This window comes from Chlamydomonas reinhardtii, chromosome 3 (genome assembly GCF_000002595.2).
Source record: "Chlamydomonas reinhardtii strain CC-503 cw92 mt+ chromosome 3, whole genome shotgun sequence".
Taxonomy (NCBI): Eukaryota; Viridiplantae; Chlorophyta; class Chlorophyceae; order Chlamydomonadales; family Chlamydomonadaceae; genus Chlamydomonas; species Chlamydomonas reinhardtii.
Genome location: NC_057006.1, coordinates 4,740,452 through 4,763,941, shown reverse-complemented (window position 1 = coordinate 4,763,941; position 23,490 = coordinate 4,740,452). Strand labels below are relative to the sequence as shown.

The 23,490-nt window shown below is 63.5% G+C and overlaps 1 protein-coding gene across 1 annotated transcript; it reads right to left on the bottom strand.

Moving 5' to 3' along the window:
• Window positions 1-750: 750 nt before the first annotated feature.
• Window positions 751-23,447, bottom strand: CHLRE_03g178100v5 (uncharacterized protein). Its single transcript, XM_043061000.1, has 68 exons — window positions 23,422-23,447; window positions 23,277-23,307; window positions 23,080-23,148; window positions 22,862-22,935; window positions 22,631-22,706; window positions 22,224-22,467; window positions 21,959-22,087; window positions 21,678-21,830; window positions 21,295-21,476; window positions 20,997-21,141; window positions 20,709-20,837; window positions 20,378-20,508; window positions 20,197-20,251; window positions 19,887-20,075; window positions 19,578-19,666; window positions 19,293-19,369; window positions 19,075-19,163; window positions 18,855-18,947; window positions 18,556-18,704; window positions 18,155-18,406; window positions 17,891-18,019; window positions 17,574-17,703; window positions 17,241-17,428; window positions 16,880-17,139; window positions 16,595-16,735; window positions 16,208-16,466; window positions 15,966-16,062; window positions 15,722-15,805; window positions 15,317-15,513; window positions 14,837-15,008; window positions 14,495-14,639; window positions 14,055-14,289; window positions 13,722-13,896; window positions 13,373-13,506; window positions 12,936-13,194; window positions 12,659-12,746; window positions 12,334-12,491; window positions 11,907-12,164; window positions 11,673-11,793; window positions 11,440-11,516; window positions 11,092-11,283; window positions 10,812-10,886; window positions 10,481-10,667; window positions 10,015-10,253; window positions 9,511-9,794; window positions 9,262-9,344; window positions 8,984-9,108; window positions 8,684-8,827; window positions 8,430-8,514; window positions 8,291-8,337; window positions 7,804-8,087; window positions 7,541-7,629; window positions 7,309-7,398; window positions 6,985-7,151; window positions 6,666-6,809; window positions 6,252-6,517; window positions 5,850-6,057; window positions 5,545-5,656; window positions 5,243-5,427; window positions 4,836-5,033; window positions 4,514-4,649; window positions 4,239-4,324; window positions 3,882-4,052; window positions 3,548-3,757; window positions 3,161-3,368; window positions 2,865-3,016; window positions 1,756-2,643; window positions 751-1,456 (listed from the first exon to the last, which is right to left on the bottom strand). The coding sequence occupies exons 4-68, from the start codon at window positions 22,926-22,928 to the stop codon at window positions 1,193-1,195; spliced, it is 10,875 nt and encodes a 3,624-aa protein (XP_042926129.1). The 5' UTR covers window positions 22,929-22,935; window positions 23,080-23,148; window positions 23,277-23,307; window positions 23,422-23,447; the 3' UTR covers window positions 751-1,192.
• Between the last annotated feature and the right edge of the window lie 43 nt (window positions 23,448-23,490).

Genomic DNA, 23,490 nt, shown 5'->3' with positions numbered 1-23,490 from the left:
GACGTCACTGAGTGTCGCTTCAGAGACACCGGCTTCTACCCGGTCCGCTGGAACAGCGCGGGTGGTGTGTTATGGCCGGCGACGCTCACTGGAGACACCGCAAGATGGGGCCCCCAGAATGCCAATGACGATGTCGTGTTAGTCTATACGCCGCTGTCGGATCTCTACCTTGCCCACACGGACGGAGGGTCGGAACCAAGGCCTGGCTGCGTATTTCCAGGTCCCGACGGGCGCGGTACAAGTGACTCTGTGGCACCGCACCCAGTCGCCCCTCCACGCCACATGCCTGGAGGTCTGGGTCAGTTCCATCTCTTCTCACAGCACCTTGCACAAGACGTGGATGTGGTCTACAACTCTATACAACTGCTGGAACTCATCCGTAGTGCGGGTGATGCACCACAGAAAGGCATGCCTGCACTGGGCACTGTGGACAGGGGCTCCCCACTGCATAGTAATGCGTGACACGTCCGCAACACACACCACTCTCGAGTCTAGGGACTTGAGCACTGCATACTCCAACCGAGTACGGCTCTGCCCCCCCGCCCGGCCTCCCGTCAGGTGACGTGAGACGGCTAGAAGATACTGCCATGGCTGCGCACATGGCTACTGCACACTTCGACTTCAACTTTGAAGTCTTTCCAATGGCGGTGCTGGGCTGAACGACAGCGACTGTGGTAGGTACACATGCTGTATGCGTAGCCCACTTTTCCTGCCCTGGACCCTTCCAGCCAGCCGTGGAAGGAGCGTGGCTTTGCATTTGGCTTACAGCCCCAGGCGGAGGTACCCGCGGGTGGGGCAGCGGCACAACCTGCTGCACACCAAACAGCGGCATGTGCTGGCCCGCCCACCCATAGTACATGCGCGCGCCAAGGGGTTCAACCCCTGCGCGCCTCTGTCCCTAGCAGTGCCTGATTCCAAGCTCGTGCGGCTCAGCTAGTACACACCTACCACTCAAGTACAAAGACGCGCGCCGCGGCGTGCGACGACCAGCACCCTAGTCTACATGCTGTGTTCAGTGTTCAATGCAGGTTTCTTCACTCGTGTGTACATCCTCTCGGTCCGCATCATCTGTCCTGCCCATGAAACCCCAAGAGGCCTTCATCGGGCGTATGTTCTCATCCGTCCGTCAGTGCGTGGGCATTGTCTATAATCTACAGCAGGCAGCAACAGCGTCCACCCTCCATCACTTTATTTATTTCATCACGGTGGCCAACCATGTGTCGTACTTCTTCTCCCAGTCCGCATACTCGGCCGGCTTGTCGTACGTGCTCTCTTTGGTCACGGGGTTGTGGTAGTAGGTCACCATGTACTTGGGGTCCTGCGCGTACGGCGCCGTGTGCTTCTGCCACGCCGGCGGCGGCGGCTCCGGGTTGTTGCGCACCTCGTTGCTGAAGCGGTACTTGGCGTCACCCGGCTGCATCTGGGGCAGCCGCGAGAACTCGTCCGGCTTGAGCACCTGCGGTGGCGGTGTGGCGGTGGTGGGTAGTGGGGCGGTTGGGCGGGACGATAGCGTTGAGGAGAGCGGGCGGTGAGGGTGTGTGGCGGCGTGGGGTATGGGTGCGGGCATGAGGCGATGCGGCCCGGCACCAATAGCGCCTGGGGGCAGCTTGGGGGACGGGGCACGATGCCATGGTCCTGGGGAGACTGCACGCGAGCTCCATGGTGTGCGCTACGTGGCCTAGGCCAGCGGGTTTTAAGCCAGCTACGCACCCTAGTGGTTTTCTGGTTTTTCACCTGCTGGGCCGGGGCACGCACCTGCTTGGCGATGCCCTCGTCCCCGGGCTTCTTGGCGAACCGGTCGGGCGCCGCCGCCGTGTCACTGGCCCCAGGCGGCGGCTTCGGCGGCCGCGTGGCCGCGTCCTGCCGCGCAATGGCCGCTTGCCGCTCCGCCTCCTTGGCCGCCGCTGCCGCCATGGCGGCGTCGTACACCTTCTCCGCGTCCGCCGGGCTGCCCGCCACCTGGCGCGTGGGCTTGGTGAGCCCGTTGGTCTCGCCGCCCTTCATCCAGGCCGCGAAGGACGCCTCCCACTTGCAGCCCGCCAGCGGGTGCTCTATCGTCACGCCGTCCAGGTACCAGTCCGCGCCGAAGCCGGAGCCGTCGTGCCAGGCGCGCACCGCAGTGATGTTGCCCACGTCCGGCAGCGTCAGCCGGAAGCGGTCGCGGCTGCCGCGCTCAAACAGGCTCTTGCTCTGGTCGAACGTGTGCTTGGCGCTCCCGCGGCTGCCCACCAGCTCAATGCTGGTCAGCGCGTCCGTGCCAGCGCCGAACTTGTCACCCGTGGCCACCGTCACTTCATACTGCACCAGGGGTCGCGGCGGGGGCTTGGGCGGCCCGGCGGCGGCGGCATCCTGGTCAACGGCGGAGGTGTCAGCCCCCGGCGGCGGCCCCTGCAGGGGCACGTCGCGGGACACGGAGGCCGGCAGCATCTTGCCTTGCGCCGGCCCAGCGCCCTTGGGCACCCAGTCCCGGCAGTTGAAGCGCCACTCGCGCTGCGACGGCAGGTGCGTCAGCAGCACGTGGTCCAGGTGCCAGTTGTCGCCCATACCGGGGTTCTCGATCCACACTTTGCACGACGCCATCTCGCCCAGCTTGGCGGGCGACGACACGAAGAACTCGTCACGCATGTTGCGCTCAAACATGGCCTGTGTGGGTATGGGCAGGATGTGGAAAATGGGTCACGGCAAGGTACAGCGGTGAGGGGTGAAGGGAGGTAAGTGGGAGGTGAGGTTGAGGGGGGAGGGGCGGAGAGATGAACTGACCATGGCAGGGCTGGATGGGCCGGGACCACACTTCCACTACACACTGCCACTTAGGCAAGTCCCTACAGCCTCATGACCACCCCCCGCATGACCGCCCACCACACCTTGGTCTGTGTGAAGACGGGCACCCAGGTGATGCCGTTCATGTCCGCGAACTGCAGCATCACCTTGGCGTCCGTGCCCGCACCCAACACGTTGCCGGTCATGGTTACGATGCGGTAGCGGTCGCCTGTAACCGCTGGCGCGCCCGCCACACCTGCAACACGTACGCCGCCACCAGCGCACAGCACTGTGATCAATACCCAGTGCACTGGCACCATGCAAACATAAAAAGCACGTACCATATCGGCAAGTACTGTACTGGGACGCATCACACGCCCTGTTGTGAGGCCCTACAAACCTGCTGGCGACTCGATCAGCTCCAGCGGCTGCTTCTCGCCAGCAATGGCCTTCTCCGCGTTCCACTCCTTGACCAGCCCGTCCTTGCTTCCGAACCAGGCGCCGCATTTCCAGCGGTAGGTGTGGCCGCGGTTCATGTCCACCACCTCAACCCAGTCCAGGTGCCAGTCGCCGCCCGGCAGCAATGTGCTGCCGCGCTCCACAACCAGCTGCAGAGGAAAAGGGGGGAAGGGAGGGGGTGAGCGGACGGACGGATTGAAGGAGAGTTATGGCTAGAATCCGGTATGCAGGTAGCCGGCTATGCCATGTGCGTGTCTGTGGGCCCACGCGTCATCTGTTCAAGACAGGCTCTGCTCTCACAACCCAACGACTTACGGCCCCAGCGCACCTTGCTGATGGGCGTGCCGCAGTCCTTGTCCTGCGGGAACTCGAAGAAGAACTGGTCCAGAGCGTTGCGCTCGAAGTTGTTCTTGGAGTTGTCCAGCGAGATCTCGGCACCGTTGAGCATGCCGTTTGGGCCCCACACGCGCACCCACACCTTGGCATCCGTGCCCGCGCCGAAGATGTCGCTGGTCTGCGTCGCCACCTTCCACCGCGCCTGCACAGGCGTGCACAGAAGCAGGCGTTGCTTGCTTTGAACCCGCAAGCGCACGGCGGCATAACTGTCGTAGGAATATTGCGCGCTGCCCCAGCAACCCACCCAGCACCCCCAGCAAACACACCTTGCCGGGTGCCTGCTCCTTGGCCTTGTCGGAGCTGGACTCGAACAGCGTCACGGTGGTCTTGGCGCCCTCCAGCCAGTCGTTGTAGCGGAACAGCGCCCGGTCACCGGTCTTCTTGTTGAGCACCTCAATCTGCTGCAGGTGCCAGGCCGCGCCGAAGCCGCGCTCCACCTGCGGTGCGCACACACCATGGGGCGGCGGCAGGGGCCACGGGGGGTTGCTTAATGGATGACGGCTTGGGTGACGGGGTCATGCACAGCGTTCTCCGCGCCTCCTGCCAATGCCCCGCAAGTGGGGCTAGCACGTGCTTCTGCAGCCCCGTCCTGGCTACCCCACACAGCTTGAAGCTGCACCCACCAGTCGCACTGTTGCCTCCGTGAGCTTGCCGATGTCGGAGCCCATGACCGTGAACACGTCCTCGCGGTTGCGCTCGAAGTTGTTCGCTGCGAAAAGAAACAAGAGGCAGCAATAACCGCCACTTCCATCCAGGCAACATGGCACGCGTGTGCCTCCCCACCCTGCCTCCCACTGTCAAGGCCGACGCTGGCTAAGACTCGCAGCTTAGGTAGCCCTGACCTTGGCCCTCACCGGACCCTGGCCTGAAACACCACCACCAACCCCGGCTGCCTCACCGGCGTTCTCCAGCTTGGTCTCGCCCATGGCTCCCTTGTCGCCCTTGAGCTGCAGGAACACGTCCCCGTCCGTGCCGGCGCCGCGCACGTCGCTGGTGAACACGTGCACCTCGTACTCCGTCTGCTTCTCAGCAGCCTGCGCGCAGCAGTGTGCGGGGAGGCATCCAAGCACACACGGCGGTCAGCATAGTGCAAGGCTCGTACAAGCTGAGACGCACTGTCAGCATGCCGGCTCTTGGGGTGCAAATCCTGTGGCGCACCGCCACACCCAGCCACTGCCCCAGCCAGCACGTCCGCCCGTGCCTCTCTTGCAGTCCCGCACCTTGGCGGCATCCACGCCGTCTGCGTACAGCGTGTGTGACCAGCCCTTCTTGTCGTCCAGCCAGTTGTTGTAGTTGAAGCGCGCGCTCTCGTTTGTGACCGTGTTGGTGACGGTGATGTGCGCCAGGTGCCAGGCGGCGCCCATGCCTGTGCCGCTGCACACCACCTGGCAGCTCTGGATCTTGCCAATGTCGGGGCCCTGTGCAGCGGCGGTGGAGAAGGAAGTGGGGACAAGGGAAGGAGAGGGATGGGGCGGGTTAGAGCATGCAGGTTGGGGCACACTCGACAACCGCAAGCTCACACAACCCGCCGTTCTTGCACCAAGCTCATGCCCCAGTACCCACGTATTCTGGTAATCGCAACAACGTTTCCTCGCCCATGTTCCCGCACCCCACCCAATCCACGCACCATGAAGAAGAACGTGTCAACCTGTCCCCGCTCAAAGTTGTTGGCGCTGGACTCAAGCGACCGAGCGCCCGTGTCGCCCTTGCTGCCGAACACTGTGACGGTCACGTCGCTGTCGGTGCCTGCGCCGCGCACGTCGCCGGTCTGCACCTCCACCTTGTAGCTGTTGAGAGAGGCGCCGGCCACACCTACGTGCGTTTGTGGAATGAGGGCACAGTGATGGTGAAGGGGTGTAAGACCGAGTCAGGCAATGACGACTGAGGTTGGCAGTGGTGTGTGCGGCAGTGCGCGGTTCCAGGGCTCACCGGCAAGCAGCTCTTTGCGGCAGCTCTTCTCGCCCTGCTCCTTGGTCTTGCGCAGCCAGTCGTTGCAGGGGAAGAAGTAAGACTTCTGTGTGGCCGTGTTGAACACCTCCACCTGCACACGCGGACACACGAGCGGACAGAGCCAGCACGTTTGCAGGCTCTGATGCCGACGCCAAGTTCCCATACAGGGTAGCCACATGCCACTGTAGTCACATGCCAGCCCAGCAACCCGCAGCCAAACGCGCTACGTGCTGCCATTCACGCCCACTTCCACCCGCTCCGCTCCGTTCCGCTCGCCGCCTCACCTGCTGCAAGTGCCAGTCCCCTCCAAGGCCGCTGTTGTCGTGCCAGATGACCACCTTCTGCACGTCGCCCACGTTGGTGCCCTTGACCACAAAGTTGTCCACCTGCCCGCGCTCGAAGTTGTTGGCGGCGGTCTCCAGGCGCGACTGGCCCACGGCGCCCAGCTCACCGTGAAGCTCCACAAACACGTTGGCGTCCGTGCCCGCGCCCCTGAGGGTCGGAAGAGCAAAGTTACTAGGTGGGGGCAGCAGGAAACGGCATGGTGTTGGTGGTGTGATGCTGCTTCACGCCTGGTGCTGCCCTACCAGCACCCCAATCCGCTGTTGCTGGTGTGGCCCGTTGTATTGGTGCGCGCCCCGACAGGGCGGCACCAGTGCCCGCCCGGCCGTGCCCTGTGGCCGCACCGCAAATCGGAGGTGTAGGTGGTGATGCGGTAGTCCACCAGCTCGGTGGTGGGGCCCGCGCCGCCGTCCCTGTTGATGAAGTGGTCCAGCCCGTGCTTGTCGTCCACCCAGCCCTTGAAGGGGAAGCTGTACTGCTGGTTGGTGGCACTGCTCACGATGTCGACCGTCTCCAGGTACCACGCCGCGCCCAGGCCCGTGCCGCTGCTGCGCACGCGGATGCGCTCCGGCTCGCCCACGTCGCGGCCCTTGAGGATGAACGTGTCCGTCTGTGTAGGGGAGCGAGGGCCAAGCGGTCCAGGGAAGTGACGGTCAAGGCCGCAGTTAGCACGGCCAAGGGATGTCCGGTGCGTGGTGTGGTCGCTCCTTGTGCGTCACTGCTTCCCGCGATGTTCGTGACCGCCCCCCCCCCCCCACCTGGTTGCGCTCGAAGTTGTTGGCGCTGTTGTCCAGCACACGCTCGCCCGTGTCGCCCTTGGGGCCGTAGATGGTGAGGAACACGTCGGCGTCCGTGCCGGCACCGCGCAGGTCGCCGGTCTTCACCATCACCCGGTAGCTCGCCTGCAACCACGGCACATGTGCATTACAGGCTCACAGGCTCACCTACGTTCCTTTCGCGGAGCTAGTGCCGGTAACACGGGCGAGCCAAGGATAACGAGCGCTGTTGGACGGGTGGGCGGGGGCAAAAGCGCTCGTCGCTGGAGGGTGGACGAGCGCACGCATCATCGAAACTCACAATGCCTGCGTCCGCGGCGGCGGCGCCCGTGAGCAGCGTGCGCTTGCAGCCGTCCACGCCCTTGTCCTTGCTGGTCTCCAGCCACTCGTTGCAGGGGAACACGTACAGCTTGTTCAGTATGGGGTGGAACACCTCCACCTGCTGCAGGTGCCAGGAGGCGCCCACGCCTGCGGACCGCAGCGGTAGCGGCGGGCAGGCATGTAAGCGGCGGTCCAAAGTCGGCGACACGACACCGAGAAGCGGTGGTGGACAGGTGGCGTAGCATACCAGCGCCACCCTTTGTCTAGCTCAGCCCCATGCAACACCAGTGGCCTCCTCACTCACCCGAGTTGTCATGCCCGATGACGATGCTCTGCAGTTCGCCCACATCACTGCCCTTGATCTCGAACTCGTCCTTGCGGCCCCGCTCGAAGTCTGTGGGTGGCAGCGCGTAGGACGGAGTCAAACAGGCTTCAAGTCAGGCCAGACGCATGTCGCCTGCTGCCTCCAGCACGCTGGTCACAAACAGACAGGCTACTGCGACTAGCGGCCCAAAGATCCCACACACACAACTCACTGTTTGCGGCGGTGTCCAGATTGGTCTTGCCCACAAAGGCCTTGTCGCCGTGCATCTCGATGTACACGTTGGCGTCCGTGCCCGCGCCCCTGCAAGCGCAGGCCATCGCCTCTCATCAGCTCACGCCACACATCGCTCGCCCCGCACACCCATAGCCTCACCTACCGCTCCTAGCCAGCGCCCTTCATTCATGCTTGCACGCTGCTGCCCTACCTCCAAGCCATGCCGAACCCCTGGCCACCCATGCGATTACACACTCCCACCTGATGTCGGAGGTGTACACCGCCACCTTGTACTTGATGAGGTCGGCGTCCGCGGTGGGGTCGGGAATGCCGTCGCCGTCGCGGTCCGGCCATAGCACGTGCTCCAAGCCGTGCTTGTCGTCGATCCACTTAGCAAAGGGGAACACCAGCTTCTCACCGGTAGCGCTGGAGATGACCTCGATCTTGTTCAGGTGCCACGCCGCGCCCAGCCCCTTGCCGCTGCTGCGGATCTTGAGCTTCTGCACCGGGCCCACGTTGTCGCTGACCACAATGAACTTGTCTTCCTGGGGGTGGGGGTGGGGTAGGAGGCGGGGTGGGAAGGAAGATAGGGGATAGGAAGGGAGCGTGCTGGAGCGCTGGAGGCAGGAAGGGGGGGTAGGTGCCAGGGGCCTGCCTGCGGTAGCCTTAAGGCTTGGGATGGGGAGGCCACCTGGCGCTTAGTAAGATAGCGTGCAGGGTACCGTATGTTTGCATTGGCTCCACGCACCTGGTTCCGCTCGAAGTTGTTTGTGCTGTTATCCAGCAGACGCTCGCCTGCAAGGGCACCACACACACTTTTATGATGAGAGCACACGCTCATTTTATAACATTGCTGCGCCTATGAACAATAGGAACCCCAAGCTCACCCGTGTCGCCCAGGGGGCCGTAGATGGTCAGGAACACGTCTGAGTCGGTGCCGGCGCCGCGCATGTCGGACGTGTACACCGTGACCTACGGCAGGGGGTAGGGATACTTCAGCTATATACATAAACAGCTGTCACCGGACCTCGGGAGGAGTTGTGAATGATGTGCTAGGCCCAACACACCAGGTGGCTCGGGCTACCCATGGGCATCAGCCAATGTGGTCACCTCTGCCCGACACGCCCTACCACGTACGTACCTTGTAGTTCGTGGGCCCCTTCTGGTCTGGGCTGCCCGCCACTAGCTCCTTCTTGAGCCCGCTCTCGTCGTCGCCGACCTTGCGCAGCCAGTCGTTGCAGGGGAAGAAGTAGGTCTTGGAGGTGTTGGGGTTGGTCACCTCCACCTGTGGGCAAGGAGTGGCAGCAACGGCAACTGTGTTAACACCACACATCACAGGCCGGCGGCGGCGGGTGCAGCGAGTAACACTGACGTCAGTCACCAAAAGCGCTATCGGGATACTACCCCTTCGCAACAGGCTGCCAGCAGCAGACGCACGCACCATCTCCAGGTGCCAGTCCGAGCCCATTCCGCTGTTGTCGTGGCGGATGACCACCTTCTGCACGTTGCCCACGTCGCTGCCCTTGATCTTGAACGTGTCCACACGCCCGCGCTCGAAGTTGTTGGCTACGAGCGCAGGTGCAAGGGCACGGAGAGGGCGGCATCAAGCACAGGCGAGAGGCCGCGAAGCCCGAACGCATGGGGTTTTGGGTCAGCATAAATGCCGCATACCCTGCATGTTTCCCGCAGAGCCGACGTATCGTGCTACCCATTGCTCACATGAATTGTCCAGCCGCGTCTCGCCCATGTTGGACTTGTCGCCAAACAGCGCGATGAACACGTTTGCGTCCGTGCCCGCGCCCCTGCGAACGCAGAGTCGAAAGCGTGTATTGTTAGGGCCTAGTGGTGGTGTGTTTCCATCTTCAAACGCACCGGGCTGTGCACTTGAGAACATGCCCCTGTCAACACCGCAACACGCTGCCCTGCTCGACTGCCACGCGTCCACAGGCCCTGCCCGGGGTCCCGCACCTGATGTCCGTGGTGTGCGTGTTGATCGTGTACTCCACGATCGGGCCGCCCACCAGGGCATCGCCCTTGCCATCACCGTCGCGGTCGGGCGTGAGCAGCTGCGACAGGCCGTGCTCCTTGTCGATCCAGTTGTGCCAGGGGAACACGGCGCTCTCGCCCGTGTTGGTGTTGACGATCTCCACCTTGGCCAGGTGCCAGGCCGCGCCGAAGCCGCTGTTGTTGTGGCCGATGCGCAACGAGTTGAACACGCCAACATCCGGCGCCTTGATAAAGAACGTGTCCACCTGTGCGTGTACGAGTGCGAATTGGGTCCATGTAAAGTAAAGTGATGGGCACGTGTTTGAGCTTTGAGCCTTGAGCACACAGCTTTGCAGTATGCAGGTTGAGAGTAAGGAGGTTGCTGCAAGAGAGGGCAGTCGGAACCAACCAGAGAGGGCCCGGGCTACGAGAGAGGGCCTGGGCGACTCTACGCATACGCAGCATACCGTAGTCCTTGCCCCGCACCTGGTTGCGCTCAAAGTTGTTGGTGGAGTTGTCCAGCTTGCGCTCGCCCGTGTCGCCCTTGTCGCCGAACAGCTGCATGGTCACGTCGGCGTCGGTGCCGGCGCCGCGCAGGTCGGAGGTGTGCACCACAATGCGGTAGTCGCAGATGCCGTTGGCCGGCACCTTGCCCGGCTCCAGCTTCTTCTGGCAGGCGCCCTTGAACCAGTCGTTGCACATCATGAAGTACCGCTTCTGGAGACCTGCAGGGAGGGAGGCGGCGGGTTGGAGGGGCACGGGCGGGAGGGTGGGAGGCGGCAGGCGGGGGGGTTAGGGTTTAGGGTTCTAGGGGTTGGGCGCGGGGCGGGAAAGGAAAGGGCGCGCCCGGCGGTGGCGCATGTGATGCAAAACACATTTGCCAGGGTTTGGGGACAGGCTGGTGGGTAAGGAGGGGGTCAGCAGACCAGCAGCACCTGGGGGCCGCACTCACCCGGGTGGAGCACCTCCACAGACTGCAGGTGCCAGTCGCCGGTGAGCTTGTTGTCCAGGCTGCTGTCCTTCTTCACAATCACGTGCTGCAGCTCGCCGATGTCGATGAACTTGAGCTTGAACACGTCCTTCATGCCGCGCTCAAAGTTGTTGGCGGACGTGTCCAGCTTCATGGCGGCGCTGGAGGCCTGGGCGCGTGCGCAGGGAGCGTGCGGGAATAGCGGGAACAGAGGGAGCGGGTGAGGGTGTGCTGGAGCAGGAGGGTGGTTCTAGGTGCCTGGTGGCCGCATGTATGCTTTCAACAAGCGCATAGTGGCCCCTCCCACGCGCACCTTGTCGCCGTGCAGCTCGATGCTGATGTTGTCGTCCGTGCCGGCGCCGCGTATGTCGGACGTGTACAGGCTCACCTGCGGGCAAGGACAAGGCAGCCAGTCACAACCAAAGTTACGGCACCCGCCCGGGGCCCAGTGCCAACACGCCATCTGGGCCCTCCCTGAAACCCTCCCTCTCCCGCCCATGCTCCATGCCCCACCCCACACGGGGGCCACGAACCTCGCTCCACCCACCCTCCCACACACACGCACTTCTGCAGGCCCGCTGCGCCGCACCTACCTCGTACACCAGCAGATTGCCCAGCGCGCCGTCCACGCCGCGCGGCAGCAGCGTCTGCGTGAGCGAGGCCATGTCCGAGGGGTCCAGCCAGGCGCCGCAGGGGAACACGGTGATGCGGTTGCGTGCCGTGTCCAGGATCTCCACCTCGTTCAGGTGCCAGGCGGCGCCCAGCCCGCTGCCGTCGCTGGCCACCTGCGGTTGAGGCGGGCCGAGGGTTTGCGCACGACACCGCAGTGACAGGTGCAGGGCCAACATGGTTGAGGGTGGGAAACACATTCACTGCTGTGGCAAGTGGCTGCTGGGCTGTGAGTGACCCCACTCAAGACACCCACGCGGCCACGCACGCACCACAATGTGCGTCAGGTCGCCCAGGTCCTTGCACTTGATCATGAACTTGTCGATGGCGCCGCGCTCAAAGTTGTTGGCTGCAAGCTCGAGTGGTAGGGTGCAGGGCGTGCCGGCGTGAGCAGCTGAGCAATGAACTCCCCCAAAGCCCGCGCCTGTCCTGGCCACGCCTGTTCTGACCACGTGCCGTCAGTGCCTCTGCCGTACATTCACAGCCTCTGACGCAGCCCGCTCACCGCTGTTGTCAAGCTTGGTCTCGGGGCCGGCTGTGGGCTTCTCCTCCAGCTTGCCGAACATGGTCAGCTTCACATTGGAGTCCGTGCCCGCACCGCGGATGTCGCTCGTCTTGACGCTGATCTGCACACCCACATGGAACCGCCCCTGTTCAGCCACTGCCATACACGAGTCCGGCAATGCTGCTGCGCCTCTCCTAAAGCAGAGGTGCTCCCAGCGTTTGGCCCACCCCGCACCTTGTACACGTTGCTCTCGCCCTTCTTGGTGGGCACCAGCTGCACGCGCCGCTTGTCCGATGTGATCCAGTCGTCGTACCAGAACGTCTTGACCTCGCGCGTGTTCATGTGCGTCACCTCCACCGCCTCCAGCCCCCAGTCCTTGCCGAACGCGCCACCCGCCGCGCCCGCCGCGCTCTGCTGCGTGGCGTAGCCGATCTCGATCTTGTTGAGCTCGCCCAGCTCCAGGTGGCCTAGGTTCAGTGTGAAGTCATCCGTCTACAGTGTTGAGGGACGAGGGCAGAGCAGCAGATTGAGAGGGCAGTGCCGTAAGCTGGCGCGAGGGTGGGCGGGGTGGGGTGCAGGTGTGCGTGACGCATTGAAGGAGTGGCGCAAGGAGGCTTCACACATCCGCAAGAGGCGCGGGAGACCGGGCCTGCTGGCTTGCCTGATTGCGCTCAAAGTTGTTGGCGCTGGACTCCAGCTTCAGCTCGCCGGTCTTGTTCTTGTCACCGAACAGGATGACGGAGATGTCGGCGTCCGTGCCCGCGCCGCGCTTGTCCTGCGTTCGCACCGACACCTTGTACACCTGCTTGGCCCCCGCGGCTGCAGGGCGCAAAAAGAGCAAAAACCAGGAATGTCAGGACAGGGCGGGAGTGGCCAGAGGCTCATATTCAGCGTCTAAGGGCAGGCGGAGAGGGGCCAGGATGTGACAAGCCTGCTGGTAGCTGTGATGGTGCCCTCCTATGTTGGCCCGCTAAGAACGCACGCACCGTTGGCCGGCTCGAGCGTGATCATGAGCGTGTTGAGCTTTGCGTCCAGCCACTGGTCCGCCAGGAAGTAGTACGTCTCTTGACGAGCCTGTGGGGGGCATCAGATTGGGACCACCCAGGTCGGAAGCGGCGGGATGTAGCGTGGGTTCACGCAGTCCAGGCGGGCCCACCATGGACGGAACGCACACTCGGGCGTGTGCCCCTCCGCCCCCTGCACCACCCTTCTTCTCGCCCGAGCCCCTGCATGCCTCCTCGCCTCCACACCGTGTCGCCACACCTGGTGGATGACCTCCACGTGGTCCAGGTGCCAGGCCGGCCCCAGACCCTTGTTGTCATGCCCGATCTTCAGCTGCTTGATGGGGCCGATGTCAATGGTCTCATGCACGAACTCGTCACGCTGGCCCTTCTCGAAGTTGTTGGCGCTATTCTCCAGCGCGAACATGGGTGTGTTGGCCTTCTCGCCCACCAGCATGCAGCTCACGTTGGCGTCCGTGCCAGCGCCTCGCGTGTCGCTGGTGTAGGTGATGATCGTATACCTGCGGGGGTTGGGGCAGGGGCAGGTGGGGAGGTGCCGGCGGCGTGGCGGTGCACTAGGAGGCATGAGACAACAGCTTCCAGCAACGGCAATAAAAAGACAGGCAGCTTCATCCGATAGCACCGCACTGGGTGCAGCACGGGCGCTGCGCGTGTGCCTGTCAGCATGTGCGCGCGCACCGGCATGTGGGCGGCGCGTCGCTGTCGGAGGGGAACAGCTCCACCTCCGTCTTGTAGGGCGGCTCGCTTGTGGATAGCCAGCCGTTGTAGTAGAAGTAGCACTGCTGGTTGGTGTTGACGTTCAGCACGTCCACCTGCACACGCAACCATGCACACAGAGCCACACAGACACAGAGGCGCACACACGCGTGGTCACGCACATTCTTTGTGGGTACCGTACCGGTCGGCAACATGGCTGGATTTTGGGGAGCAGTACCGTGCCGTGCACTTGCAACCACAATGGCACTACACACACATGCACACATTACCACGCAGACATTTACACACGCTGCGAGACCCAGCAGCGCACCTTGTTCAGGTGCCAGTCCGAGCCCATGCCTGAGCTGTCGTGCCCGATGACGATGCGCTTGATGTCGCCCACATTGGGCAGCGCCGGGAAGGTGAAGTTGTCCACCTGGGCGCGCTCAAAGTTGTTCTTGGAGTTGTTGAGGTTGTGGCGGCCCGTGGTGGTAGGCGCGCCGTCCCTGTGTGCAGCAAAAAAAGAGGCTCAAGCAATCAGCACCATCGGTCCGGACACGCCACCCAGGCCAAAGGGCTGCAAACATGAGTAATCACCCGCTGTGCGCGCACCCTGCTGCATAGCTCACGGCCCCACCACCACCACCCCTGTGGTCACACCCACATCTCGCCGTGGACCTCGATGTACACGTTGGCGTCGGTGCCGGCGTACTTGATGTCGCTGGTGTGCACCGTGATCTTGTACTGCGCCTTGCCGGACTTGGGGTCGAAGGGCGCCACCGGCAGGATGCGCTCCGTGGCCCGGTCGCCCTCGTCCTTGTCGAACCATTTGCCGCAGGGGAAGAAGTACGTGAGGCCGGTGCCGTCGTCCTGAATCTCCACATAGTCCAGGTGCCAGCCTGGTTGGCGGTTGGTTGGGTGGGGTGGGTGGGAGTGATGCGAGGTTGGGGAGCGCCGTTGAGCCGAAGGTAAGGACCGGGGTGAGGTGCGGGGCAGCTAGGTCACGGTTAGCGGGAAGGTGACCATGCGCCCAGCCCGCTTGCCTGTGCCCACCGCCTGCACCCGCAGCGCTACCCCTCCCTTTGATGACGTGTGCACACCCACCCGGCGCCATGCCCGCGCTGTCGTGCCCGATCTTGATCTTGGTGAGGTTCCAACAGTTGCGGTACTTCTTCAGCAGGAACTTGTCCACCTGGGCGCGCTCGAAGTTGTTGGTGCTGTTGTCCAGCGTGATGCGCTTGCCGGTCAGCTGCAGGCGGCCGGGCGCGTGTTGCCGGGATGGTGTGGGCATTGTGGATGTTGTCAGCGCCCACGGGGTATGAGCAAGCCTACATGGCGAGCCCCGTGCCTACCTCCAAAACCCATGCCTGCTCCAAGCCAATCACGAACCTCCCATCACCAGCATTGCGCGGCGCTTACGCAGCCCACAGTAATGCCCGCACGCACCTCCTTGCCCTCGTGCTCGCCGGTGATTTCCAGGAACACGTTGGCGTCCGTGCCGGCGCCGCGGATGTCGCTGGTCACCACTGTCACCGTGTAGTCGGTGTTCTCGCCGCCCGTCTCCGCCACCTTGAGCCGCCGCCGGATGAGCCCGTCCTCCTCCTTCTTGTCGAACCACCTATGTGACACGGCGTGCGCGTGCGCGTGCGCGTGCGGATGACGTGGGGCAGGGTTTCTGGGACTGGGCCCTTACATGCATTCAGCATGTGTGGAGCGGGGCTACTGCTGTCGTTGGTGATGATGCCGCCAACGCAGCCCGTTGCCCCAACCCTGGGTTCCAAACGTTGGACTGTCACCTTTCCCCGCAACACTATAAACCCGTGCTGTAAACCCCCACGCCCAACAACACAGCGATTTCCCATTCCCGCCAACGCAACCCCGTGCCGCACCACCAGAGCCAGCCAGTCCGCACCCATGCGCCCCCACCTGTCGCAGGGGTAGGCGTATCGCGTGCGGGCGGTCTGGTCCTCGATGATCACCTTGGCCAGATGCCAGCCCGCCATGGCGCCCGAGTCGTCGTGCCCGATCTCAATCTCCGGGATGGAGCCCAGGTCCGGCAGCTCGAAGAAGAAAACGTCCTCCGCATTGCGCTCGAAATTGTTCTTGGAGTTCTCCAGCTTCAGCTGTGGGGTTTAGGTAAGGGATGCCATGAAGGCAGCAAGGGAGGAGAAGAGGCTACAAGGACCAAACCCAAAGCGCGCTGGGCTGCACCGTAAGCTGCCGAAGCATATGGGGTTAAGGGGCCCTGACGATGCAGGGTCCAGGCAGCTGATTTACACAGGCAGCTGGGGGAGGGGCAGCGGCAAACACCGAAACCAGTCAGAGACGCACCCCGGTGATCTGGGAGTTGGTGCCGTACAGCGAGATGTCGACGTTGGCGTCCGTGCCCGCGCCGCGGATGTCGGACGTGAACACCTGCAGCGTTGCAGCACACCCGCAAGCAGCTTACTGCACCGCTGGTACACAAGCGGGCTGCCTGGCACCGCGTCAGCCCCGCTGCGGCGTGGCCCTTGAAAGCACCCTCAACCCCTTCCCCCTTCCATCGCCGGTACGCAAGGCCGTGCCCTCCGCGCACCGTGATCTGGTACTTGTGCGGCTTGGGGATGTCCTTGGCGCCCGTGGGGTACAACGTGACAGCCGTCTGCCGGTCGCCCTCCTCCTCCGACAACCACCTGCGCCACATGCACACACCAGCCGGGGCCGGGGCCACACACTCACCGCTGCACTGCGCCACACCTCTTCAACCCAACTCATGCAGTCTGCCGCAGTACATGTATGGCCCTTTGCGTCGAAGGCCAACAAGCAGCGCGCACGCACCGATTGGCCACAAACTGCAGGTCGGGTATGGCCGGGTTGGACAGAATGACCTGGTCCAGGTGCCAGCTGGCGCCGAAGCCGCTATTGTCGTGGCCGATGCGAATGGACTTGATCTCGCCCACCGCCGCCTCCACCTCGAACGTGTCCACCTGCGCCCGCTCGAAGTTGTTGGCGCTGTTCTCCAGCTTGAGCTGCGGGGACTGGTACTTCTTGCCGTTGTGCTCGCCAAAGATCTGCATCGTCACGTTGGCGTCCGTGCCTGCGGCGACGGCGGCAGGCGTGCGGTGTCACATACAGGTGGCGCGCAAGCCCATGGCCCGGGTGGCTACGGGAGGGCAGCGGCAGGGATGGCGGAGTGGTGATGTCCATAATGCACCCTGCACGCACCTGCACCCTTGACGTCACTGGTCTTCACCACGACCTTGTAGCGGAGCAGCTTGGGCTCCCCCACCTCGCCGTCTTTGGCGCCCTTCAGCCGCAGCAGGCGCACGATCTTCTTGTCGCCCATGTCCGTGGCGAACCATTGTGCTGCATAAGCAAAGAACACAACCGGACGCAAACACTTAATGACTTTGGCTGTACCCCCACTCAAACCCGACATCAGCTCCCCCGCCTCACGCGTCCCCCGCCCCCCCCTCCCAAATGCCTGCAGCCCTCTCCCTCCCTCCGCACCGCACGGGAACACCACCGGCGCCGTGTTGAGCGTCAGGTTCTTCACCGTGACGCGGTCCAGGTGCCAGCGCGGCATGGTGCCCTTGGCGTCGTGGCCGATGCGCATGGACGACACCTCGCCCAGCGGCATGAGCTTCACCTTGAACACGCCGCTCGCGCCGCGCGCAAAGTCCTCGTCGCGCCCCTCCAGCTTCACCTCGCCACTGGTGTTCTTGTCGCCGTAGACAACGGCAAACACGTTGGAGTCCGTGCCCGCGCCCCTGTGTACGGGGTAGGGTACGGGCAGGGGCTGGTGGTTCGCCATGTGCGGTAATGAGAGACCAGCCCGCTTTTGTGTGTGAGTACGCCACAGGCAACTCACTTGATGTCGGAGGTCACAGTGGTGATCTCGTACAGGTGTTTGAGCTCCTCAGCGCGTTTGCGCTCCTTGCCGTCGTCGGCCTTGTTCTCCTCCTTGGGCGGCGGCGGCGGCGCCTCCACATCCACCAGCTTGCGCTTGGGCGCCTCGTACACGTACACCTCCGGCACTGGCGGCTGCAGCGTCACAATCTGTCGCGGCATCGCATCAGGGCATCGTGTGCAAACAAGACTTATTAAGGGCTGTAGCCAGTACACAATGGCACGGCTATCCAGCAGCTGCTGTGCTTCTGCTGCTGATAGGTGGCTGGGGGTGACAGACGGCAGCGCGCCCTACCTCGTCCTGCGCCTCCCGCAGCACCCGCCACTGCATGCCGGAGCGGTCGCTGCCGCCCACCGACACCACCCAGCGGTTGTCCGGGCTGAACCGCACGTTCATCACGTGCGAGCAGTGGCCCAGGTACGTCCTGCAGTTGGGTGGAGAGACAGCCGTGTGTTCAGGGGCCAGTGACACCCCAGCTCCAGTGCAGCGTGCACCGGAACCAAACTGTGCCCCTGGCCAGCCAGGCACCCGTTTTGAATGTGTCATGCTTGCCGGTCGCCCGCAGCATCACCAGGCGGTACGCCAGCACAGCACCTTTAACGCCCACGTACCGGCACGGCGCGTCGTCCACAACGCAGGGGTAGTTGAACAGCCGCAGCCGCCCGTCGTCCCCGGACGTGACCACCAGCTCGCCGTCGCCCACAATAGGGTCCGTCTCCTGGAACTGCCCCACGAAGGACCTGCGGCAACAAGCCGGAACACCGAAGTCTGACCTCGTTCGTTCAATCGCGACAGCTGGTGTGGACTACTGTACTGGGCGCAGGCCCGCTTACCACAGCAGCACCCATGTTATACGCCACTGCGTGCCCACGCACCTGCACACGGCGTTGATGTCGGTGCCGTCCGTGTCGTCGCGCCAAACGCCCATTACTGGAAAGCCCAGCGTGCACGTCCACGTGGCCCACTGCGCGTCGCGCTGGTTCTGGCGGATCTGCTTGCCGGTTGCGGCCTCAAAGTACAGCAGCTCGTAGGCGCCGCAGTTGGACTGGATGATGCGGCTGTCCGCGGACCAGTCCAGGTGCGTGATGTAGGAGCTGTGGCCCGAGCAGCGGGCGATGCGCGCGTAGCTGCGGGTAATGGTGGTGGGGCGTGGGTGATTAGGAGGATGGTTGCCTTCCGATCCAAGATTGATCCCGTACCCAGAACCCCCAAAACAGGCCCCAGGGCGCCCTGGGGAGCACATGCGGCGGGTGCAGATACGAAGCCCTATACTCACTGACGCGTCACGTCATAAATGTCAATGAAGTTGTCGTGGCTGCCGGCGGCCAGCTTGGTGCCGTCCGGCGAGTACTTGAGCTCGTGCACCATCTCCTTGAGCGTGTGGAACTCCGCCACCTTCTGGGTGAGGTTCTCCACCATCAGCACCTGCAGCCCCCACAGCAGTTGCAAGACCGTAACCGGCGGAGCGCTGCCACCAGAGATTTAGCCATGACAAGCGCCGTGGGGAGTGATTGGGGGTAGCTGCGGCCTCCGGCAGGGGACAGTGGTGCCTAGGCCACGCAGCGCCGCACGCACCTTGCACATGCCGGTGATCGTGCCGACCGCCAGATGCGCGCCGTTGGGACTGAACGCCACCGACTGCGCCTTCTCGCCGATGTTGACCTTGGCCTGAGAGGCAGGAACGGAACGCAAGAATATGCCAGTCATGTTACTATGAAGAAAGCAGAAGGCGCTACGTGCACACGAGCTTGCGAACACGCCGGCAGCAGCCCACCGCCTGGCCCATCCCACTCACCACCAGCTGGCGCCGCTTGGCGTTCCACATGAAGACGTTCATGCTGTCGCAGGCCGTGGCGAACTTGTGCGGCTTCTTGGGGTGGAACGCTGAGGAGCGTTGGGGCCAGGCACGCAGTACGGTATGGGGTGACGTCGAGAAGGGTGCACAGGGCGGACTGAGGCAAGGTGCGGGTATCGTGCCTGCAGAAGTCACTGTGCGCGCCATGCGTCCCTCACCCAGGCCCAGCACGTCGGAGGTGTGGCCCTGCGTCAGCGGCTCCGGCGTGTCGCGGCTGAGCTCCCAGATCTCACACCTGTCATATTGGGCGCAACGTGCAGTTGTGAAGTTTACACGTTTCACGCACAGCATGCTGCACCACTGCACCAGACGCCATGCCCAGTTGCCGACCCACATGCCGCGCGGGTCTGTCACCTCCGCCTGCCACCTCACAGCCGCAATACGGTAGACGCCGTGCCCGCCCACACGCCCAGCCGGTCTCCCGCGCCCACACGCCCGCTCACCGCTGTGTGCCGGCCACCATGTCGTAGCCGTTCTCCAGCGCGTCCAGCGACCGGAACACCGCCGGGTCCTTCTCGCCCGGCTCTTGCACCTGCAGGCAGGTAGTGGTAAGAGAAGGTTCAGTTTCTGAGTACTATAAATGCGTTCGGCACCGCCATCGTATGTACCGTTGCTACCGTATCAACGTACGGTACCGGTACTATCAGTATCAGGATCAGCCCCACATCAGCCCTGTCCAAGTGAGCCTAGAGCAGCCAGGCTGTCTCCTCACGCACGGCATGTCGGAATGCCTTGGCTGGGAGCCGCCATACCTGGATGGTCTTGATGACTCGGCCCACGACGCCGGTGGTGATGTCCCACACGATGATTTGGCCGTCCGCGCCGCCCGACACCAGCTCGGTGCGGTTGGCCCGCAGCGCCAGCGCGCGGACGCCCTGCAGCGTCGGTGTGCCGTCGTGGATGTTGGGCGCCGGCACGCCCGGCCCGTGCGCGGTGATGACCTGCGTGGAGCACGTGAACAGAAGTGTAGATGCCACATCTCAGCAGCGGCATTCGCCCAATCAACCAGCAGGGCAGCAGGTCCGTGCCGGCGCGGCCGACCTGGCGCTCCTATGCGCCCACCTTGATGCAGAAGCCGGGCTGGCCGTTAGCGGTGCGGTCACCGAGCACGTCCCACCTGCGGAAGTAAGGAGAAATCAGCACAGGCACAAGCGAGGTACAAGCAGGCGCGCCACACCCAGCTGGCATGTGCAGCGGAATGTGATGCTGGAAGCGCTGCCTACGGGAATGGGCAGCTACGCACATGAGCAGCTCTCCGGTGGCTATGCCGGTCACCAGCGTGTTGACGGAGATGAAGGCCGCGCTCAGCACGTCCTGCACCTGCGCCTTGCCGAACTTGCCCATGAAGCTCTTGTACGTCTCCTTCTTGGCTCTCTGTGGAGCCCATGGCAGCCGACATGGGGCAGGGTGTGCAGCACACGTGAGCATGGCGGGCAGCGGGCGGGTGACTGGAGGGTCGAGGGCGGGGGACCGCATGGCCGCAACCCCACCTGCTTGCATAGCACAAGGTTGCACCAACTGGGGATTCATGGAAACTAAGTATCACCGTGACCCTTGTCTGATAGCGCACACACCTCGTTGAACTCCTGCGTCCAGAACTTGAGGTGCTTGACCCCGTACGTGACGAACATGGACGGCGCGATGAACTCGCGGCCCTCGCCGTCGCGGTCCTTGATCCAGTTGTTCCACACCACGCCAAACACCTGCGCACGTTCGCGTAAGCGGCGCCACACCACTCCCTTAGCATGTGGCGAAGTGCAGCGCATGGCAGGCCGACCGCACACAGCATGAGTCCAGGCAGAGCCCGACACAACAGCCCCACCGCCCCGACGGCAGCAGTGTCGATACGCCTGCGTGCCCACCTGCGGCGGCTGGCCGTTGTGCCCCACGTCCGAGTGGATGAGCGTCTTGGACTTCCAGTGGAACACGTTGACGGTGTGGCGGTTGTCGCCCGTCACCGCCACCAGCCGCTTCCCATTGCCGGAGAACGCCAGCGCAACCACGTACCTGCACACACATCGGAGACATCCACACACATAATGTATATCACACTACTTGACCAGCCATGGGTGGAATTCCCCATATACAGTGACCACGCATCCGTGAAACCGGCATGGGATGTGATGCCTGCGTTGCGCATCATCAGTCGTGACGCCGCACCTGGTGGCCGCGCCGTCCGAGGGGAAGTTGAGGCGGCAGATCATGCCCAGCGGGTCGCGCACGTCCCAGATGCACACGAACGGGTTGTCGTAGCTGCCGTCCAGCGCCGACGCCACCTGGCCCGTGGCCACCGTGAAGCGGTCCGGGTGCATGGCCATGCACTTGATGTCGTCGTCGTGGCCCTGCACACTTGCGAGGCGGGTTAAGCGGTTGGGGCGGGAAAGGCATGCCAAGTACTCATGAGAGAATATGGAGGGAATGCCATGCAGTTGCTCAGGACCAGCCGCATATGCACTGGACCGCGGGCGTATAGACAACGCGTTGCATGTCCGCACACCCAGCGACTGGCCAATTCAATTCCCGCCAGCCACACAACTGCGCACCTGGAAGAACTTCTGCGTGTGCGTGCCGGGGTCGTAGATGACGCCCACCGCCGCCTGGTAGTACACTAGCCGCCCGTCGCCCGTGAAGAAGATGTTGGTGCAGGTGTTGTCCACGCCCGCGTAGCCGTACACAAACTCCAGCTTCAGGCCGGCCTGTATGTAAACGGGGTGCACATTTGTGTATGTTGCTAGCTACTGGCTGCGGTACTTTGCAAGTTGGCGGAAAGCAAGCCGGTGACCTGCTTGGCACGTACAGATGTAAGAATCGGCCAGGTGCGTACCTTGGGCTTGCGCGCGGAGCGCAGCGCCGGCAGGCCGTCCCAGTTGGAGGGCGGGAACACGGGTTTGCGGCAGTAGCGGTACACAATCTTGCCGCGGAAGGATGCGTCCTTGCCCGCCTTGTACGGGCCCTGTAAGAGGGATGGAGGGGTGAAGGGACGCAATGCCGCCAGCTTTGCATCCATGGCTCATCGCAAAGCTGCAGTCCACGTATTCACGCCACGCTCTGGCCTCCCCCCGCCCCCCCCCCGCCGGACAGCGCCGCACCTTCTGCTCCGGCTCCAGCGCCAACAGCCGCGCCGGGCTGCTGAGCAGCTTGGTCGCGAACATGTCGTATGGAAGCATGCCCTGCGAGTCGCAGCCGTATTTGATAAACAGCGCGTGCGCCTGCTCCTCCGAGACCCGGACGCTGAACTTCTTCCAGGCGTGCCGGAACCGCGTCACCGTGATCAGCCCCGGCGGTGCGAACTCGCCCTTGAGCCGCGCCCGGTTCTCCTCCTTGCGGAACTGCCTGTGCATTCGTAAGGTGCGGCAGGCATGGACTTGTGCCGTGCATGGCAGGGCGATTCGGCGGCGCCGTGGTACTTGGCATACCGGAGTGTTAGAACTATGGCTCACAGGCCTGCAGTAGCTGGCTAGGACTCCCGCGGCACGACTCAGCGGCACAAACTCACTTGAGCAGCTGCATTTTCTCGTCCTCATTGAAGTTCGCCAGCGCGCCCAGCGTCACGCGCATCAGGTTCTCCAGCTCTGCCGCACATAAGGAGAGGGTCGTACAGTACACGTGTCAATTGCCGCAAAGCGGTCTCCCATGGCGGCAAACAACCACTGCAGACATGTCCCTTGCCGCACCCGTACTCACGCCACAGTGGGCCAACACCTGCAGGATATGCTTGCTGCCTTACCATTTAGGGAGGCGAACACGTCCGCAGGCGGCTTCACGATCGGGATCACCGGCTGCTGGTAGTGCATCCTCGCCCTGTGCCCACGGCACGTGCACCAGGAAATAGTGAGGGCACGCCTGGTATCCTGCAGTTCCTGCCTCAAGGGTCGTAAATGCCGCAAGGCAGCGGCTCGGGCCCTGCAGCCCCCACCCATAACCCCCACCTATCCCCGGACGCACTTTTTCGCCTCCAGAGAGTTGGGCGGCGCTGATGTCTGTGCCTTGCCTTGCGGGCCCCACCGGTTGTTGCTACAAGCAGCACAACGGCAACATCAACAACACATTAAATTCAAGGCAGTGCTGCAGCGTTGCTTGCTGCAGGCACGCCCAGAGGCGCCCGTGCGGCCCAGCTCGCAGACACCCCACGGACAGCGTACCTCCAGTAGGCATCGTCCAGCTTGTCCGCACCTGTCAAGACCAATAAGGCCACGTGTTCAGCGGACAATAAGGGATAGGAGGTTCGAACATATCAGGGTGCCGGACAAGTCGTTCATACGCAGCATTACCCAGACACTTCCCTACCATCTGGTGGAATGGTGCGCTTGATGTGCCGCCTCTGTACGCTTGCTCGCGGCTCGAATCTGCAAGTCG

Excerpts from the sequence above, each read along its gene's own strand:
- CHLRE_03g178100v5 (XM_043061000.1), bottom strand. The coding sequence starts at position 22,928 with ATGCACTACCAGCAGCCGGTGATCCCGATCGTGAAGCCGCCTGCGGAC. Across the intron at positions 21,142-21,294 it reads TCGGACGGCGCGGCCACCAG|GTACGTGGTTGCGCTGGCGT; the intron begins GTGCGGCGTCAC and ends ATGTGTGTGCAG. Across the intron at positions 20,252-20,377 it reads GCCACCGGAGAGCTGCTCAT|GTGGGACGTGCTCGGTGACC; the intron begins GTGCGTAGCTGC and ends TTACTTCCGCAG.